This window comes from Ciona intestinalis, chromosome 10, assembly GCF_000224145.3.
Source record: "Ciona intestinalis chromosome 10, KH, whole genome shotgun sequence".
In the NCBI taxonomy this organism is placed as follows: Eukaryota; Metazoa; Chordata; class Ascidiacea; order Phlebobranchia; family Cionidae; genus Ciona; species Ciona intestinalis.
The window spans coordinates 3,806,588-3,826,773 of record NC_020175.2 but is presented as its reverse complement, the minus strand read 5'-3'; the positions used below and the strand labels follow the sequence as shown (position 1 = coordinate 3,826,773).

The window sequence follows — 20,186 nt, the reverse complement described above, 5'->3', positions numbered from 1 at the left end:
AACACAACTTTTCAAGTGACATTCTCTGAATTAACAGAGGATAAATTAGCATGAGAAATGGGTGAAGCAGAAAGCCTAAGCTGTTGTGACGGAATTATGAAATTGCTGTTATGAAAAATGCTCCATTTCTATTGCCACTTAATTATCAAGAGAACAACAACACTTACAGCCAACGTTTTCGAAGGGCTATTTTGCAGGTGCTACTTCCTGCACTATTTGGCTGCCAGCGCTGCAGGTCCAACTAGCAGTTAGTGTTTCAATATCTGCCACCTAGGTTCTGTGCAGCAGAACTAGCAGCTGCACCGGCAGCGTTTGCTGCTGCAGTTTGTACTCCTGGATTCTTCATAACATCACTAGCAAACTCCTGTTGTGCCTTTTCAAAGCTCGCCCCAGTTGATCTGTACACTGAATGAACCTGTGAAACAAAAATAAGCACCTTAGTCATGCTCCACACAATATATGGTGCCCATGTCAGCCTAACTTTTGAATACGGGTGATATTGTATGTTTTGGCCCCAGATTTACAAAATAACAGCTTTACCCTTGCCTATTAGTGACTCTATACAGACAAGGAAAGCAAAAGTATGTTCCACAATGTTTAATGAGGTTTCCTATGTTTGGCAACAGTGGGCAAAACTGCATTCATAATATAATATCATTCCAGATTTTGTTAAAAATACAAAAACGTTAAGCTTATCTCTAATCTATAATGCCTATATGGACTCAGGCTTGAATAATTGATGTACCTTCTTAAGCAAAATAATTGAAAGCACAGCCATGACAGTGAACATAGTGGATTGAATTGAAGCCATAATTCCAATTCCTGGTCCACCTTTCGAGGCGTCAAAATGACCGAGTGCAACAATCCATCCAGAGTAGCCAGAATTAGGAATCCCAACTGCCATGATAACACCAACACATGCCTATGAACACAAGAAGTCATTAAACAATCATAAGTAATAAATATTTCCAATTCGGTCAGTTTTCTTAAGACGGAAATTTATCAAAAAATTTTATTAGACAGATTTAGAAACTGTTCCAGTCTATTCTTACCTGGAAAAACATGATGAAGAAAAACAAAAAGAAGTTAAATGAGCTGTCACTACGGAATGCCTTGTATGCGGGTCGGTACCAGCACAGAGAGCATGGGGTGAAAAGTAACCACCATAGAATGGACAATCCAAATCCTGTGCCTGTTGTGCTGTCTACACAGAATACAGCAAGAGATGTAAGCATGTTAAAGAACATGACCAGGCAGTAGAACATCCATAGATAATAGAGCATTTTTATGGTAGTTTGAAACTCGTGGGGTATGTCAACCGAAAAGTCTTGGTAGAAACATGGACCAACAGGGAACCATTTTGGAATTGGTGGCCAATTGTTACTTCTTGGGTTGTAGTTTGATGACGCCATTTGCTGTTCTCTGCGTTGGAGTTCTTCTGCTTTTCTCTCAAGCTCTTCCTGTCGTTTCAACAACTCTTCATGACCAGGAATGACAGGTGGTGCGGCGGGTGCCGCTACCGGGGGTGCAGAGTTAGGTGAAATATTATTCGATCCATAGTCAGTGTATGGGGGAGGGGGGTTGGTGGGTTGCATCATAGCAGGTGCATTATTATCATTGGCAGTTTGAGCAAACGGGTTGAAATCTTCCAAGTTAGCTTTGTCAGATGATGTGGCTGCGGTAACTGAGCCATCTTGGAATGGATCAGCAAATGGATTGGCATCAAAGTTGCTCATTTTGATGGAGAAATTTAAAGGGCAAAACCAAGGGGAATTAACCTGATTGCGTTATAAGCTATGAGGTCATTTGACAGAACAATTTAGAAGTGTCGGCTTTGTACTGTTAAAAGAAAATACAATATAAATACGTTAACGCGTATTCAAATGTCAGTATACTGCCATACCGGTAGTTCGCTTACTAAGCCTACACCTATAAAACAACACACTGTCTGCACTCCCAATGGCTTGTATTGTTTATCTTTTAAACTTATTGCGAACTCTGTTTGTTTTAAAAGTAAAAATAATTAGGCATATATGGTAATATAGCTACTTAAATCCAAAGTACGGTAATCTCACTTTCATTCAAACTAATTCATTACGAATATATATGCCCAGTGACGTCACGATCTCGTGTTTTTAGTCTCGAGACAGACAGATCTATTCCTTCAGTCCCCGTTGTGTGAACGCGCATGAGATACTAGTAATGCATGAATAACAAACGTCTGTTGGCATGTGACCGGAAATTTGCCCTGCATATACATTACTTCGATTTATTATCCGAACCTCATATAAATGGTAAACAACTGTTCCTGAAATTTCAGTGGTAACACAGATATCTATGGTAACACTATTTTTCTGGTATTATATTTACTTACAGCACTGTCAGTGCAACGGTGTGTACCGTTGGTCAGTGCATTCTATATGAGCCATTCTTTAAATCACCTAAAACAAACAAATTTAGCATGTCCAACACTTTTATTACTTCTTACTGCAATACTGGAAATACAGAAAAATACACTTGAAAACATAATTTCCTTCACTTGAAGATTATAGATCTGTTAATGAAACAGCTTAATAAAAAAATTCTAAATTTGTTAATGATACAGCGTAGTAAAAAAATTCTAACTCTAAAGTGCAAATAGAAGAAAAAAAAGTCAATATGGCAAATGGAATATTGGGTACATAAAATAAATAAAGAGACAGTAGACATATCATTTGATTGACTTGTAGCAGGACAGTATTAGCTTTTGCATACAGAACTTCTTGAATCAAATCCAAAATATTTCCCTATGTCCCTTTGGAATTGCATAAAAGAGTTATATGAACATGGCTTGTTTTTACCTGTAAATAATACACCATAAAATCTTCTTGCAAAATCAGAATTCTTATACCAACCTGGACAAAAAGCAGTGTCATTGGTAACATCAACGCCATTGAAAAGAATTTTTACAAAGTGCATACCATCTGTTGCTTGCCAAAGCTCAAACACCAAACGACTTGCTAATCTTGGCCACCTACAAAATGGTTTAGGGTTAGCCATTTAAATCTACTAATTGGTGTTAAAATTTATTAATCTTCTATATTTCACTTTTTTACCTATATTCTGGCAAGCCTAGTGCTTGAATTAATGGTGCAAGAGTCAGGTCATGCCCTGAATACAAAACTGCTTTTCTTTGAGCAGCTGAATCTTCCACAACTTGTTTCATATGATTGGTGATATTTTCCAGAAAAGGTTGAATTTGTAACAATGATATATTTCTTGCAGGAGACTCTAGTCGGGTAACTCTGAAAATCAAAACAATTTAATCTGAAAAGTGTCATTTACTACTTAGTATTACTGATCTGCATATTATACATGACACTTTTTGTTATTACTTCCATCTACCTGTTTAGATATTCTTGTTCATTCATTACAACATTTAATTCAGATAGCTCCACACACTCTCCATTTTCATTACATGGCAAAGGAATTTGCTTGCAGATATACCCTGTTACCAACGAATCCATGAGGGGTCCTGCATAAAAGTGTTAAAAGATAAAATGAAAATTGTAAAAAGACACACGCTATAAGAGCATAAATTAATGGATTGGCTTGTGGCTTCACAGTTTTTTTCACACTTTAAATAAATGTCAAATGTTTACCGGTGTGATCTCCAATTCCAGTAATTCTGGAGATATTCTTTATAATAGGATTGTTCCTCTGCCTTTTTAAGTAATTTTGGTACTGAGTTTTCTTTACCTTCTTTTCCAAGGTTTTAACAATTGGGCACACACAGTGTTTCTCACAAAATGTTGGACCCATTGTAAAGGTTATTGGAATCTGCAATGAGACATTTTTTATATTTTTATAGATAAACTGATAAACTCACATGCACTGCCATTGCAAAAAACGAAATCTCCATAAACAAAATAATTCTACAGAGCTTACGTCTTGAAGGTGATAGTTAGGTAAAAAGCCATACAAGAAAGCAACAGCACTTTGAAATGTGCGTCGAACATGAGTGGAACGAACATAGACAAATTTATCTTGAGTGGCAGGGTCTACCAGTTTGTGCTTTCGAATGTAAGCCTCACGCAGCATCAAACCGTTGTGTAAATGTTGTAACTGGTAATGAAAAACAAAACTTTAAAAATGTTTATGTATGTATTCTTTTTATGTTAAAAAAATATGAATGTCACTTACTGCACCAATGACTGTTAATTGGCCTGGACTGCAGACAATCCCTTCGGGCAAAGGTTGTGCGAAATAAGGTAAATGTTGTGAGTTTTGATCCTTCATTATGCTATTTCTATAATTTGATACCAATTTTAATGTGTCAGAGTAGAAATCTGAATAATTTACAAGAAAATCACAGTTTAGAGACTAATTAATACTATATTAGCATCATATATAATAACACACTGTTAGAAACATACTTGAATGTATATTACAAAAGCGGTTTTTGGTTCTGAATTTATGGTACACATTCAAATTCAAAGGTGCTCTGTCTCCATGTCTGATCACTATTTGCACTTGTTTCAATTTCCATCCTTTTTGGCCATTACCTACATGAAAATCAATTGAAAACTTTAATGAGTAGGCTGTCCATTTTAGTGAGTAGGCTGTGTATTTATATAGGATAGGAGACACACATAGACAATAACCTTGATGATGGGATCTACCTAGTTTAAGCTAACGGTAGTTACCCACCTTCTTGCATCTTAAATATGTCATTGCTGTTGGGGAAATTGCAGTAGTATTCAACAGGATTAGGTTTAACCTCCTTTTTAGTTTTAACACGAACACCAGGTTGTGTGTGTGGGACCAAAGGAGCAGGAGTGGTTGTAGTTTTGGGTTGTTCTGCACAGTAACAAAAACATGTATTGTAACTTTGTAAGTACACAAGTAAACATGGGCTTTAAAAAATATGTCTGTGCTCCAATTTTGATTCATATTTAGCAGTGACATGAGTAAATTTTAGTCATATTTAGCCAGCATATGAAAAATAAACACATTACCTTTTTCACTTTCCAGCTTATATGAATGATCTGTATTTAGCTGTTTTGCTTTAACTAAAAATAAAATAATGTTTAAAGGGTAATTCAGAGTAAATTATTAGTTACAATAAAGGATATTAAGAACTAGACCTAAGAACAAATAGAACAGTCAGTATAGTATGAACACACTTTGTAACACATAATCTATTAATTTAAAACACATTTTACAATGATCTTTGGAACGATATTGCAAAGTCCACATTGTTACTAAGAATATGGAAATAAGGGCAGTTGCAAATAGCATCCATTTTGTAGAGGCTTTCTTCATATTCAGGCTGTGGCCTGTCGTATGCTTTTATTTCACAACATTATTTTAGTTGATTATCAAAAACATTGACTATCCTAAGAAAATGCACTTTAAAATATTTAAAATTTGTATAAAACAACAGCAACAGATAATCTAAACAATATTTCACCCGAACACATTGTCAATACACCCGGACCTCTGCTGTCAATCAACCACAAAAAAAGAAAAAGGCAAATAATGCCCACCCCACATAAAATCCGACACAGTCACGTGATGTCTCATATTAAATCCCGCTCACAGACAAAGCATGGTCGTGTCGAATAGTTATCTTTAGTCCCAGAACACTTTTAACCGGAATTTGCATGTAATTTGTGCGTATAACGCGAACATGGGTATATGAGAGTAGTTTGCTTAGTCTCTTACGATTATCTTTTGCGTTCTACGTCTTGATATAGTATGTGCCTGCAATGCAATCGTGTGTTGTTACAGTACGTTAAATTTTAACTGTACCATTTATATTTCATAGTAAACTTTTCGCATTAGAGTGTACTGTGTATAGAGTAGAAAACTTAACAGTCATGGACGAATCACATAAGCCTGTAGAGAAGTTTTGGAACTTTAACATTGAAACAGATGTTCGTGTAATGCAAGGTGCCCCATGTGCTGCACCACCACCCACCCCAGAAATTGAGCATTACCGGGCAAATGTAACAAAAAAACTGAGGGAATTTTACCAAGATCTATGCATGTCCAAAGAAGGCATTGATGCACCAAATGAATCTTTTAATCGTTGGATTATGGAGAGAAAAGTTTATGACAAAGGTCGTGACCCCATGCTGCCAACTGCTTGTACTGATGAAGTTTCACCGGCAATGTTTCGTGAGATAATGTACGACATTCCAATTCGATTATCTAAAATCAAATCCCTATCCGATGCAAGAAAACAACTGTTTCAGTATGCAGACGCTGCGAAAAAAATGATTGAAGCTAGACCTTTCACTGCTGAAGCCAGGAAACTGGTTAAATGGCATGTAGAAGAAACATTTTCATGGCTTAGAAAGGACCAAAATGCACTTATAGATGATTATTTAAATCGACTTGCTCATTTACGCAGACAATGTGGTGCATATTTAGCTGAAGCTGCAAAGTCCTCTGTGGAGGATATATGCCGAACCATGTACCATATGTCCCAAGAATCATCAAAGAAAATACTTGATAAACATGTAGAAGTCCTGCAATTACATAATATTGAAATCCCTGCAGCCCTCCCACCAAGTGGTAGGCTGGAGCTAATTCGACCTATAGTCATGCCTTGCGAGACTCCAAAAGTAGCAGGTATTACACAGGAGATAAACAAACGCCATGTGTGCCTCACCTATAATGGTGAGCTTGTAAGACTAAACTACCTCTACCTGGAAAAGTTAGAAGCCCTTTATAGAATCAGCTGCAAAGATGATCCAAAAATGGAATTATTTTTGCAGCGAGTTTGGTGCTTGTTAAGAAGGTATCAGACATTTTTCGGCCCAAATCAGTATGAAGGTATAATGCTTCAGGGTGCACTACCGTCCACAGTCTTTGAGTGTCTTTATAGCGTTTTTGGAGTGACTATGGAATGCTTTGCTTCACCACTGAACAGTTACTATAAGAATTATTCATCAGCTTTTGCGGATACTGATTGTTACTTTGGTTCAAGTGGACCACTCATGAAGTTGTTTCCTGTTAGTGGCTCGTTTGAGGTTAATCCTCCATTTGCTGAAGAATTAATGGAAGCCATGGTAGACCATTTTGAAAAACTGTTAGCTCAAAGTAATGAACCACTTTCATTTATCGTTTTTGTTCCAGAATGGCGCGATCCAACCCCTATTGCCATTCTGAGAATGGAAACGAGTAAATTTAAAAGGAAACAGGTCCTGGTTCCAGCTTTCGAGCACGAATACCGAAGTGGGTTACAGCATGTCGCCCCTTTAAAAGAAGTCTACCATAAAGCAGTGCACGGGACTATGGTTTTCTTTCTTCAAAATGAAAGTGGTTTCCAAAAATGGGGTCCTACCCAGGACAGACTGCGTAAATTGCTCACTGCTTTTAGGCCAGATGTGCGCAAGCAGATATACAGAACTACGGAATAATGTTATTTACTTTTTGTGTGCCACTGTTTCGAAAAAACTGTAAATTTGACTGATTGCAACATTCATTTTTTGACCATGTATGCGTGAAATACGTCTTTTCAAAACTTCATTTAGGCTCATTCAAAATTGGTTTACGAATACTGCTTTGTACTGTTGTTAAAGCTTACCTTATTTGTTGCTAATAAACTCTCTATTTATGCAGCTTTGAAAAGTCCCAATAAATTACAGAGCTTCTGTGTAATGTATTTTGTTTGTTTTGTGTGTAACACTAGCTTGTAAAAACTGGTTTCTAAATATTGCTGCCGGATTCTAATTATGTGGTCCAATGTATTCATATCGATATGTATCGTGCTGGTATAATATATTGCACTCAAAATGTTCTGTCGGATTTTTCTAAGTTTGGGAAAATATTTTATATTAAAATATCGCAGTAATATTCTATTGCTTTTACCTTGCCTTGTATCTCTATTTAACATGAACTTCTAAAAGTATTTGTCTGTCTGATCTCTGGCTCAACATGTGTATGTTATGAGTTATTTGTGTCTAAACTAGGCACCATTTTACTGGCCTATTGACTGATGCAAAATTGAACCATAAAAGTATTTTTTTGTTGTAATGCAAATCAAGTTGTTTGAATAATGATTTTACACTTTGGTTTGTATTAGTTCATGTTTTCAATGTGAAAGTAATTCTGTGACATGTACACATCTAGGTGCAGTTTAGGGACATATTATATACTAATGGCCAACCTGCAGGCCAAAGCGAAGTGGTCAATTGATGACCAGGTTGGCTTCTTTAAGTTCTGTGACTCATTGCCAGAGAAAGCAGATGCCACATACAGGGTATTTGATCACGGTGAATTTTACTCTTCTCACAGCAAAGATGCAGACCTGGCAGCAAAGCATATCTTTAAGTCTTCAACTGCTGTAAAAGAACTTGGAAAAAAAGGTGAAACTCAAATTGCGAAAGTTACGCCACATCAACGCATGCTTGGTTAATGTTTTATTAGTGTTTGAACTTTGAAGTATGTTTGGCTTGTAATTTACGCAAGTGCGGTTTAAAATAAACGGATATTAAGGTCAGTTAAAGTTGACAGGTCATTGCGAAATTTGATGTGTGGGAAAGAAAATGATTAATGATTATATAAGTCCATTTATAAAATTGTTGTACCATTTTAATACAGAGAAAATATAACAATATTATTCGTAATATATTTATATAGGGATATATATACATTTTTTAGTTGAATTTTCAAGTGCAAAAGGTTAAGTCAGTTCAACCCTTTTTAATGCAAGGTTAACATTAACAGAAATAATTCTGTTTTTAATATTTTTCAATAATTTTCAGATGCTAAAGTTCCCACTGTATTTCTAAGTCAACTAAATTTTGAATCGCTTGCAAGAGATCTTTTGTTGGTGATGCAATATCGCCTTGAGGTGTATCGACAGTTGTCCAATCGTAAATGGGAACTCGCATACAAAGCTTCACCTGGCAACCTCAACGAGGTAGATTGAGAGTCTTTACACCATTTTGCTGTGGTCTGTTGGGTATATAAAGATTGCCAGTACTGGCCGAGATTTTTTCAGTGTGTTTTGCGGCCTCAATCTGTTATTCTTATTGTTACTAGATTACTATTTCTCAGAAGCGTGGTGCTTTAGTCGTAACACCAATTTTTCATCATGTTTACTGTTTATATTCTTTTTTATTAAATACAGCTAGTCACTAGCCTAGTGTAATCACACCAACATTGTGTCTTCGCTGTCTTGTGGTATTTATACCCCCCTCCTACCATTGGTATGTAATGCATAAAATTAAATAGGTTAATATAATAACATAGTGTGATGGCCTGTAACTTGAAGGATACTCTGATTTTTAAAAGTAAGATAGCTATAGAGGTGTTTTGCCATTTGAAGACCAGGAATTCTGGAAAAATTTTACATGTATTTTAAGTAATCATAAAGTAGGTGATTTAAGTCATTTCAACATGACATTAAAAAGTAAAAGTATTTCTCTTTACTTTCATGTTGTTGTTTTTAGACTAAAAATTCTGAAAAATAGAATTTTAATTAATGATAAAACAACTTATTCCAATATGACAATAAAAAAAAAAAATCCATTTTTCTATTTATTTTCAGGTTGAAGATATCCTGTTCAAAAATGTTGACATTGGAGACCAGACATCATCTGCAGTTATCAGTGTTAAGTACACACTTGCTGCCGGTAAGTTCACCTTTTGTTTGCTTGCAGCACTTCTTCATAATCATTAAATATTTGCTGCTTACAGGTGGCCAAAGTACAGTAGGTCTTGCGTATGTTGACACTAGATCATGCGAGGTAATGTACGCAGAGTTCTCCGATAATGATCATTTCTCCAATCTCGAATCTGCTATTATACAGCTGGGTCCTAAGGAATGCATTGTGCCAAAACTGGTATGTGGTATTTTTATAGAAAATGATTTGTGTTTTTTAGAGTTTAGGAATATTTATTATTAAAATGGCTTTTGTATTGAAATTTGTTGCTTTTAATGATAGTAATGTGTGCTACAAATGACAATATCTGCCTCTAACTCATATGTGATGGGTTCAAGGCTCGTCGCTGCTCCTGTCTTGGTCATATGTGTTTTTGAGCAAGATACTTAACACGTTAACAGTAATTGCCCCAACCCAGTCACTAATGGCAATGGGTTGTATAATTTGTCAACCAAATGGGAAAAACAATCATCCATAAAGTTACATACATGGTAACCCGTAATCTAGCATGAGGTGTATGAAACAGAACCCCTGTGGTATAACATCTGTCGCTTTCTGACCATGAGATGAGAATAAAGAAAGTTACGTTCATTCATGATCACACACTCACAGTATCTTCCATGCAGGACACCTCCCATGAAGCATCCAAACTTAGCGAAGTTATCAAACGAAGTGGGTTGTTAATTACAGAACGACCAAAGTCAGACTTTAGCACAAAAGACTTGGCACAGGATTTGAAACGATTAATAAAAACTAAAAAAAAGTAAGAATTTTTGTTTAAATAGGTGACTGGAGATGTATTTTAAATGGGAAAATGAAGAGAAGCATGATATTGGGTTATTTTTTTGTAAAATATTTCTCTCTTTTGAATAACAACTTCTTGTATAGTTTTTTTCTATGAAAAGCTGTGTTCAGTCACTTCAGTGCGAGTGGTAATTAAACTAGTTGTTTACAATACTCTAAAAGTGTGAAGTATTTCATATGTAGTGTAAATACACAGTATACTCCATTGTATTTAATATATCAATAAATTTTGACATTGAAATAGGCAGTCTGACCAAGATGAAGTTCCAGTAGGAGCATCATGGACATCAGATCATCCCCTTGCATCCTCTTCACTTTCCTCCCTCATCCGATACCTGGAGCTCATGAGCAAGGAGGAAAATTTCGGGGAATTCAGGATCCGAAAATTCGAACTTTCCCAATACATGAAGTTGGACAGTGCGGCGTATTCTGCGCTTAATTTGTTCCCAGAGCGCACCGCACAGGGAGTTGCACAGAACTCTAAACCAGTTGATTCATTATATGGCTTACTGAACTATTGTCAGACAGTACAGGTTTGTTGTTATGTATATTTATTTTATTCATTAACACTAACACTATGATGCCACCCTACGTATATATATATACGTTTAAGCAACAATGGTTTGCGGTGCCATTACACGATATATATATTTAACACCATGTATATTTTGTACGCTCGATCTAGGCTGCATTGAGACTAAATGCGAATGTCTGCTTTGAGATTACATTATTTTTTACCAATCAGATTGTGACCCTATGATCCGCTGTTTAAGACGATTTCACCTAAAGTTCAAATAGCCATGCAGGTTCTACAGCTTATTATTAACTAGGGGATTGAATAAATATCTGCTAGTGTCTTGCCACACAGATACACCTATTCTATCACTATCAGTGTCACAGGAAACATATGCTCATTACATCTGTGTTAAAACTGATACCCTTCACTTGCATATCTCGTTGCAAGTGTTTACCAGTAACTGAGGTCCTCAGCCGCTTGCAGTGCATTCAAACTTGATTTAATGGCGGATAAATTCCTTTCAAAACCCCACGACACATATAAATATAGTATGTATGTTCGACTGTAGGGCGAAAAATTTTTTAGTTAAATATTGGCACTGTTTTGTCTAAAACACCTAGTTTTACACTTTGATTGGCATATCTTAGTAAAACTTTCCCGATTTACTCTTAGTGTCTCCCAACTGGCCAGTGTATAGCCAGCGCCTACTTTGGAAACCAATGTCCTAAGTAACAAGTCCTAATATTTTTGCTTGTAAAAATTTTATTTTTCGCCCTATTGTAATAAATCTTAACTTTTGCCTTCAATGTAAAAAAACTTTATTTTTTCTTTTCGTCTTAATGTAAAAACTTTATTTTTTTGTCCCAATGCAGCAAATCTTAATTCTCTAATATTTCCAGGGCCAGAGGCTTCTCTCACGGTGGATTAAACAACCTCTTATTGATGTCAACATCCTGGAAGAGAGGTTGAGCATCGTAGAGGCTTTCGTAGATTGCTCCGAACTAAGAAGATCATTAGTCGACGAACATCTTAAAAAACTTCCTGATTTTGACAGGTAACAACAACTGAAAAACTCAATTTGTTTTTTTATTATAGTTCTAATATTATCAACAGTTTGTTGAAACTTAAAAACATTTTTTTGTCATGCGTTACATGCTTAAAGATATATAATATTTCTGTTGAATTTTGTTATCATCCTATTATATTTCTGATGCATTTTTACAAGTTTTTATTTTTTTTTATTTTACCTGTACAAGTCTATTTGCTAGTTTGCAATTGCATTAGATATTTACTTTTTAATATTGTAACTGTGTAAAGATCCAAAGCAGATTAAACTCAGAGTAAAGATATGAAACATGTTTCATACTTGTAACATTTCTTTCAGGCTTTCTAAAAAATTCCACCGCAAAAAAGCAACTTTGCAAGATTCCTATCGTGTTTATCAGGTACTTTATCATTTAAAAAAATAATATTATATTTTTTAACTGTAATAATATTACAAACATGAAAATAATATTACAAACACTCCTAAATTTAAAGTACCACAGCTTATTTTTACTGAAAAGTAAGAAAAATAGGCTTACAACAAATAAACATTCACTACATAAGCGTCAAACTTTTATAAACACAGGAAAGGCTGTTTACTTTAAGTTAAACACATTATCTTTTAAAAAGGATTATGTTAGACACATAATCCTTTAAAAATAAATTCATGTAATTATTTGTAATGTTTACTGACTTTTTCAATGCAGAAAATTTCACTTCCTGCATATGTCTAACTGCAATTTGACGGTTTTTAATTAATAACCCCTTTCCTTCCAGGCCATAAAACAGATGCCATATGTCTGTGAAAGCATAGGCAGACACGCAGAAGCGTTGGAAAACAATTACAACTTGCTACGTGAAACTTTTCTTAACCCAATTCACCAACTATCTTTGGATTTTGAGAAATTTACAGAAATGTTGGAGACAACACTCGATTTTAAACTGGTGAGAAAAACTGTTTAAAAATTAATCAAACATTGCCAAAATAGCTTATTTTAAGCATATGTTGTAAACATTCATACTTTAGTGAACTTATAAATAGTAATGTTGAGGTGTTATAAGGAATAAAAAAATCATGCTTTTTTCTAAATTCACACAGATTGAGAAGCATGAGTTTATGGTTAAATGCGACTTTGATCCTGAATTGAAGCGACTCCGTGTGAAAATGGACGACATAGAAGAAGAAATGAATGAAAGTTTCACTCAAGCTGCCGATCAACTTGGTTTGGAAAAAGGAAAATCAATAAAGGTAAAAACATCATTGAACCAAGTTATTCTAATTATAGTTTTAGCTAATAGATCTGATAGCATATTGAGTTTTGGGTTGGATTTTTGTACATTTTTAAGTTCTTTTTCAATGTCGAGTTATGTAACTGAATTAATCATGTTCTTGACTTTTTAAGTTGCTTTTCAATGAAAAATTTTCTACTTAATCATTTTGTACGGTTTTGTGTATACATTCATACGTTTTATGTCATTTTACAAGGTTTGGTACTCGTATTATTTGAACATAAAACTACACAGGTATATAATACATACATTAACATTACAGATACGATTTTCATTACCTAAAATCCTCCACTCCACAGTTATGGTCAATACACCACAATAAGTTATCTCTACTTTCAGCTTGAACTCGCCCCACAGTTCGGCTACGTGTTCCGCGTCACTTGTAAAGAAGAGAAATCCCTTCGACAGAATAAAAAATTCACGACTCTTGATACGAACAAAGCTGGAGTAAGGTAAATCTAAATGCTTAATGATATTGTTGTGGACAAAATTATAACATTAATATGTCATAATGTGCGAATCATTTAGTTAGAATTAAAGATATAGGGACATGTTCGTTTATCTACGAAACGCCTGGTTTTATCGCAGCTTTTGCTACAGAATTATTAAAAACTTTAGTTCGGCGTCGTTGCACAGTCGTTACCGTGTCAGCCTTTCTAGGCTTAAAGATATAGATTCAAAGCTCGTTGCTACTTGCTACCATTGTGAGTGCATGTGTCCTAGTGGTCACTAATGGAAACTGTCAGTCATACAGACAAAAAACAATCACGGCAAAGTTACATACGTGGTAACTTGTAAGTGAGCACGAGGTGTATAAACACCCCTGTTATAACGACTGTCGTTTTCGGGCGAGGATAAAGCAAGTTACATTTAATCTATCATTCAGGTTCGTCAATACACAACTACAGCAGCTCAGCGACGACTACCAGGACTGTCGAGCCGCGTATGAGGCACAGCAGGACGCTGTTGTCATGGAGATTATGACGATAGCATGCGGGTATGCTGAACCTATGCGATCGCTGGGTGACGTCATTGCAAAACTGGATGTATTGTTGTCATTTGCCCAGGTAACGAAACGAATTTTCACAAAGCAATAAATATAGTTATACAAAACGTTTTTTTTTATTTATTCCACAAATACGGTATCAAAGTTCAAAATGTTTAAAACCGTAAAAACATACCAGTGTAGTTGATGCAATATTAGTGCATAGCAGGATTATACTGTTCTTCGTTCGGTAAAATATAATTACGATGAATAAATGTCACTTTTTCATCCTCACGTGGCGTAACTACACATATGGTGTCCTTATGTCTTATTGTATACACCTCATTGCTCATTCCCACTTTCCAGTTATTTTATTGTTATAGCTGTTTTTGACTTGTTTTTCGGGCCATTGGAAGAGTTAAAACAGCGAAAACGGAAATTAGATGCAAAACCAGTAGCTCTATTATAACGTGTATAAATATGGAAGCTCTACACTCTACAGTTATATGTTTATAATACATGCGAGTTACCACGCAGGCTGCAGTCACCGCTCCTACTCCGTACGTTCGTCCCGTTCTTCAGCCGCTTGGAACTGGTTCGAACCTGATTAAACTGGACCAGTGCAGGCATCCATGCGTGGAGAGGCAGGACGACGTGTCATTTATTCCTAACGATTTGCTGCTGAAAAAAAACGAACACAACTTTATTATTGTAACAGGTGCTATTAGCTACTCTTATTCACCGGCCAAGTTATGATTTTGATTTATTTAAACTTGATTTTTCTGTAGTTTTTTTTAAGTTTTCCTTTTGTCTCTGTTCTAGTTGTAAATTTTATTTAAAATTTTATTCTTTTTGTAACGCTATTTAAAAAAAAAATGTTTTACAATTTATTTCTTTTTCAAACACATAATTTACGATTATTCAACTAGTTATTTTAAACTGTATTAATCTTTCTCTATAAAATCGGTATTTTTTACATTCCAGGTCCTAACATGGGGGGAAAATCGACATACATTCGTCAAATAGGAGTCGCTGTTCTAATGGCGCAGATCGGTTGTTTTGTTCCGTGTGGTGGCGCTACAGTGACGCTGGTCGATGCAATCTTAGCCCGTGTCGGCGCCGGTGATTGCCAGGTAATTAACTTGTTCTGTATGCGTGTTTGGAAAATTAAACTTGTATGCAGCCATTCCTTGTTTAATCAATCAAATCACTATGTTAGGTTTCGGTGACAACACATTTATAAAACAAGTAGATCTATACTGATCAAGTTGCAGAAAATAAGCCCGAACCAAAACGTAATATAGCGATTTCATAGGTTATAAACGGTATTGGTTACGTACATAATGTGCAAAACGGTATCCACCTTACCCCACAGTACCATATGCCACTGCTGAAAGCGACTAGTGCATATTCATTAATTTTTTCATCTGACCTTTTTTCATATATAGTACGATGGGGGAAGATGGGACGCCTTTCATTTTATTTTTTCGTCCCCTTTTTTAGTAAATGAAAACCGTATCCTCACGACTCCTATAGACCGTTGTTAAGTGTTTAGAACACGATCAGAGTATATACCTATTCTGTACGAAAGGTGTCCCGTCTCCCCCCATTACTATTTCATACCACACTTAAATCCCATAGGCGCAAGGTGTATCCACTTTCATGGCAGAAATGTTGGAAACCTCGTCCATTCTACGTTCTGCGACGTCCAATTCCCTCATAATCATTGATGAACTCGGTAAATGAAAACCAAGTCTTATTTTAATAAATTTGAAACAGCTGTTTTTAAATCAGATTCTGATTTTATACAGACCAATGCTGGCCTTGATCCCATGACCCATGGCGTGCTACGCTGCGGGACCTTACCCACATAGAATAGAGTATAAACATTATAGGAACTCGTATTGTACGCAGAGGAACAACCACTTGTGTTTTTACATTGATTTTTTTTTATAAATAGGCCGTATTAAAAGTGTTTAAAATTTAATACACCACAGGGCTGTAATTCGGTTGTACCACAAAAAAATCATCATAACTTTAAAGACCAATCGTATATATATAGTTTTAGATCATGCCCCACATAATCCTACAGTATATTTCATTCCAAAGACTCTGGCCTATTATTTTATCTCATAACATATCGGGGTGATCCTTTGATTAAAACCATATTGTTCCGTGGTACCTTAACGTCTTATTATTTCCTTGAACGAATTAAGTTTATGGCCTATAGCCCTACCGGCCCATAAACCGTTTCTTGTCCTCAGAGACACTTATATGCTTACGAGGTTGATGTATTTTAGGTCGCATATTAACTCGATACAAAGCAGCTAAGCCGCGGGCTAATGAGAACACAGGCCGCTTTAAACGGCTTCTATACAGCTGTCCCGTTCCGTACAATCCAATTACCGAAATTAGATTCAACCACCATGCACCGCAACACATCATATCAGTTATAGCGAAATATTGAATAGGCAATGTGTGCCGGTGGATCGCGGCCTAATTAACTCTGCATGACCTTGTTGTCTTTGCAGGACACGGCCGTCGCTATTAATAACACGCCCACGCGTCCGATGTTGCCCTGCCAGTGATTTTCAATGCCGTAAAAGTAATACGTTATTTATACTGCGGAATTCGGCGCTTCGATCTTATAACTGTCCAGGCTTTGTAGTTATATATAAGCGGCTGGATGCGTCAACGAATTGCATAACTCCAGTTAGTTTAGCATCTTGCTAGACATTGCTGCATATGTTGCAAGCATACGAATCGCTACCAAACCTGTGTACTGTGGGGTAACTTGGGATCCTGTGGGGTCAGATGGGATACCGATAGCACCTAAATACCATATACCTTTATTTAAGCAATTAGCAACGCTCCTTTGGTGTCGCGGGGCTACAGTTATATAATTCTGTTAATGTTCTAAGTTTGCTCCAAAAATAGGTCGAAAAAAGAGACGGAAAACGTCACATCTTACCCCACCCTACTATATATCAAAATTTATTAAAATCGTATTTTAACCTATAGGTCGTGGGACGTCAACTTATGATGGTTTTGGCCTCGCATGGGCTATTTCCCGCCACGTGGCACTAGAGATCAGAGCTGCTTGCCTCTTTGCAACACACTTTCACGAGATGACGTCACTGGCAGATGAGGTGACGTCAGCGGTGAATTACCACGTCACAGCTCTGACGTCATCAAACGAAAACGTCGATTCCCATATAACGATGTTGTACCAAGTTAAACCAGGTACGAGAATAAATAAATTGATTAATTAATTTAACTTACTTATCCTGACGTAGAGGGGCAACGACAGTCGTTATAACAGTGGCGTTCTGTTTCATACACCTCATGGCCGCTTACGAGTTATGTAACTTTGTGGTTGATTTTGGGATTTTTTTAATATAGGCTTGTCATTTTTGGCAACCCATAAGGAACCACTGGTTTATATTGGGGCAACTGCCGTTAAGTGTTGGACCCAGTGTAGTATTTATCACATATGTAGTCAGATCTGCATTCTTGTAAACAAATTTGTTTAAATGTTTACTGTGAATAACGCTGTGCAGAAAATTTTAGGGTAGGCCTGCCTACCTTGCCGCCCCACGCTCGGCGCCCATGGATGGACTGTTATGTTCGTATCGCAATATACTTCTTGTTATATCTAGAGCAATCATGTTTATTCATCTTACCTTAAACCCGCAAACTCGGTTTTTCTTTGAACCCAACGCATAAATCTATTCGTGCGTTGAAACCGCAATTTTCGTGCCTCGCGCAAAACACAATCTGCGGTTGCATCGAATTACTTCAGCTGCAAATAAAACGCAAGCACGTTGGGTGCGTCAAATTTCAAGCAGTTTACACTTCAAATAAAGCTCAAGGCGTGAAATTTTCTTAATTTTGAAAAAAAAAGTTTTTTTTTGTATAAATGCTGCTATAGATTCATGAACGCCAAACCGCACGTAACTTATAGTAGGGTGGGGGAAGATGGGACACCTTTTCGTTTAGTTTTCCCTTTCCATTTGGTTAAAAACAAAAAACATTCAATGAATTATAAAACCGTATCCTCACGACTTCCACAGACCGTTGTTAATTGTTTAAAACACGATCAGGCTATTTGGATATAATGTATTAAATGTGTCCCATCTCCCCCCACCCTACTATATAAGTATAACTTATAGATAAGAACTGTAGATCTGTTTTATACATTCTCGCATTTTTAAGCTTTCCAAAATATAAAATACAATGATTCCTAAACTCCTACATTCAACTTCATTCTTTGTTGCCCAATTTTTGGAGACACCCGATTTTACACCCATGCTTATTCAACTATCACTTCCAGGTTCATGCGACAAGAGCTTTGGTATCCACGTAGCAGAATGTGTGGATTTCCCTCTTTCAGTTATAAACGCCGCCAAGCGTAAGGCGGCAGAATTAGAGGATTGTTACGTCACTGATACGTCAAAGGAGGACGACGACGGAAGAAAAAGGAGAAAAACAAAATCGGTAACTTATTTTTATCTTCTTATTCCATTTTCTCGTCCCATTTGGTAGTAAACAAAGACCATTTAAGAATTATAAAACCGTATCCTCACTGCTCCCATATAGTGCCGTAGACTGTTGCTATTATGAACTAAAGGATTTAAAATCACAAAACAATAATCACCCAGTCAGCTTCATACGCGCGATAATTCGTAAGCGCGCTATAAATGTATGAAACAGAACACCAGTGTTATACCGACTGCCGTTGCCTTGCCACGCAAGCATATAAAGAAATCATATTCAAATACATTCATCCACGTTTTCTCAATTAATGCCTACCGAACCTCCCATCTCTTTCCAGCGTAGAAAATGAATTTCTGCGGTAAGCTACGCGTACGTCGAAGTGGTTGAGCAAAACTAATGCCCGCGGTATTAAATTTAAAATGTACAGAGGCCACCAATACACTTACAGTCTTCAGAAATATTTAAATCATTATTAAAAGAGTCCATGTTTTGCCCTTAAACCGTTTTATTAAACGCGTTTTGTGCATTGGGTATACTACTTAGACATAGTGACTTCGAATTGCCCTGTAAAAAGCCTGGTCAAAACAAATCGTCAGCCGTTTACAGGATGTTCTATTCTACATAGGTAAGGTCCTACGGCGTTTAAGCCTTGAACCTAAGGGTTTAAGCCAGGTTTGCCTATTACTCCACTGGTTGACAAGAAAACGGAATGAAAACTGTTCCATCTTACCCTACCAGTTTGTTCCATCTTACCCCACTAACTTGTCCCGTGTTACCCCACAATCCTATCCTATCTTACCCCATCAACTTCCACGCAGGACGGTGAAGAAATTGTGCGAGATTTCCTGCGTGCAGTGAAGCGTGAACAGTGGAACAAACTTTCGGAGTCCGAAGCTTGCGCGAAGTTTTCCGAACTCAAACGCACAGTTGCTTCTTCTGACAACGAATACGTAGCAGGCATTCTTCGAGGCCTGGAAGCTCAGACTTAGTTCAGTTTCTTCATATATCTAAACAGTTCTTTGCTGCCATACAAAATCCCGGTTTTAAAATCCTTTTCTTCGTTTTGTTCTTTTCGCTGTATTTTACAATCTAAACACTGCCGTTTTCTATACTTCTGTTTCCCATCGGTTTATATACTGTACTGCTGTTTGGCGCAATAAACTCCACGACGATTTATTTCAGCACCACCGCAATAGGTCTTGCGCAAAACAGACGGAATCTGACGCAAATTCTTTTAGGAAGAACGAAAATTGAATTCTCAGTGATTGATTTTGTATTGAGCGCATGACACTAAACAGTGAAGAGTTCTAAGATTTTAACTGTTTATAAATAGGAAAGTGAACCTATATCTACAATGTGTGACTCTTTGCATGTTTCACGATTTTGTTTT

General features: G+C 36.5%; 4 protein-coding genes across 5 annotated transcripts; 2 read left to right on the top strand and 2 right to left on the bottom strand.

Moving 5' to 3' along the window:
* Window positions 1-108: 108 nt before the first annotated feature.
* LOC100178536 (secretory carrier-associated membrane protein 1-like) lies at window positions 109-1,836 on the bottom strand. The gene is made up of 3 exons (XM_002127076.5): window positions 1,053-1,836; window positions 746-922; window positions 109-415 (listed from the first exon to the last, which is right to left on the bottom strand). Exons 1-3 carry the CDS (start codon window positions 1,734-1,736, stop codon window positions 257-259), a joined length of 1,020 nt encoding a protein of 339 aa, XP_002127112.1. The 5' UTR covers window positions 1,737-1,836; the 3' UTR covers window positions 109-256.
* A 619-nt stretch (window positions 1,837-2,455) lies between these two features.
* Window positions 2,456-5,388, bottom strand: LOC100180903 (2-phosphoxylose phosphatase 1). 2 transcript variants are annotated; one of them, XM_002126947.1, is made up of 11 exons: window positions 5,205-5,388; window positions 4,998-5,051; window positions 4,690-4,839; window positions 4,416-4,544; window positions 4,183-4,328; window positions 3,928-4,104; window positions 3,642-3,819; window positions 3,385-3,514; window positions 3,096-3,284; window positions 2,895-3,013; window positions 2,456-2,840 (listed from the first exon to the last, which is right to left on the bottom strand). In XM_002126947.1, the coding sequence occupies exons 1-11, from the start codon at window positions 5,302-5,304 to the stop codon at window positions 2,740-2,742; spliced, it is 1,473 nt and encodes a 490-aa protein (XP_002126983.1). In that variant the 5' UTR covers window positions 5,305-5,388; the 3' UTR covers window positions 2,456-2,739. The 2 variants fall into 2 exon arrangements, with proteins under 2 accessions (XP_002126983.1, XP_026692116.1); XM_026836315.1 differs by having other exon boundaries at window positions 2,456-2,894; window positions 2,961-3,013.
* A 417-nt stretch (window positions 5,389-5,805) lies between these two features.
* Window positions 5,806-8,120, top strand: LOC100187259 (phosphorylated CTD-interacting factor 1). Its single transcript, XM_026836309.1, has one exon. It carries the CDS (start codon window positions 5,862-5,864, stop codon window positions 7,407-7,409), a length of 1,548 nt encoding a protein of 515 aa, XP_026692110.1. The 5' UTR covers window positions 5,806-5,861; the 3' UTR covers window positions 7,410-8,120.
* On the top strand, window positions 8,094-19,972 carry LOC100183267 (DNA mismatch repair protein Msh2). Its single transcript, XM_002126856.4, has 18 exons — window positions 8,094-8,357; window positions 8,757-8,914; window positions 9,545-9,629; window positions 9,694-9,839; window positions 10,286-10,422; window positions 10,708-10,996; window positions 11,880-12,034; window positions 12,365-12,425; window positions 12,802-12,969; window positions 13,124-13,273; window positions 13,654-13,766; window positions 14,201-14,381; window positions 14,837-15,017; window positions 15,284-15,432; window positions 15,941-16,037; window positions 17,321-17,542; window positions 18,633-18,796; window positions 19,615-19,972. The coding sequence occupies exons 1-18, from the start codon at window positions 8,108-8,110 to the stop codon at window positions 19,783-19,785; spliced, it is 2,877 nt and encodes a 958-aa protein (XP_002126892.2). The 5' UTR covers window positions 8,094-8,107; the 3' UTR covers window positions 19,786-19,972.
* Window positions 19,973-20,186: the final 214 nt, after the last annotated feature.

Coding starts and splice junctions, on each gene's coding strand:
- LOC100183267 (XM_002126856.4), top strand. CDS start 8,108: ATGTACACATCTAGGTGCAGTTTAGGGACATATTATATACTAATGGCC. Junction 8,358..8,756: donor AAAAGAACTTGGAAAAAAAG/GTGAAACTCAAA, acceptor AATAATTTTCAG/ATGCTAAAGTTCCCACTGTA. Junction 10,423..10,707: donor TTAATAAAAACTAAAAAAAA/GTAAGAATTTTT, acceptor ACATTGAAATAG/GCAGTCTGACCAAGATGAAG.
- LOC100178536 (XM_002127076.5), bottom strand. CDS start 1,736: ATGAGCAACTTTGATGCCAATCCATTTGCTGATCCATTCCAAGATGGC. Junction 923..1,052: donor TCTTCATCATGTTTTTCCAG/GTAAGAATAGAC, acceptor TTGTGTTCATAG/GCATGTGTTGGTGTTATCAT. Junction 416..745: donor CAATTATTTTGCTTAAGAAG/GTACATCAATTA, acceptor TTTGTTTCACAG/GTTCATTCAGTGTACAGATC.
- LOC100180903 (XM_002126947.1), bottom strand. CDS start 5,304: ATGAAGAAAGCCTCTACAAAATGGATGCTATTTGCAACTGCCCTTATT. Junction 4,545..4,689: donor CATATTTAAGATGCAAGAAG/GTGGGTAACTAC, acceptor ATTTTCATGTAG/GTAATGGCCAAAAAGGATGG. Junction 3,515..3,641: donor TGGAATTGGAGATCACACCG/GTAAACATTTGA, acceptor ACTTTTATGCAG/GACCCCTCATGGATTCGTTG.
- LOC100187259 (XM_026836309.1), top strand. CDS start 5,862: ATGGACGAATCACATAAGCCTGTAGAGAAGTTTTGGAACTTTAACATT.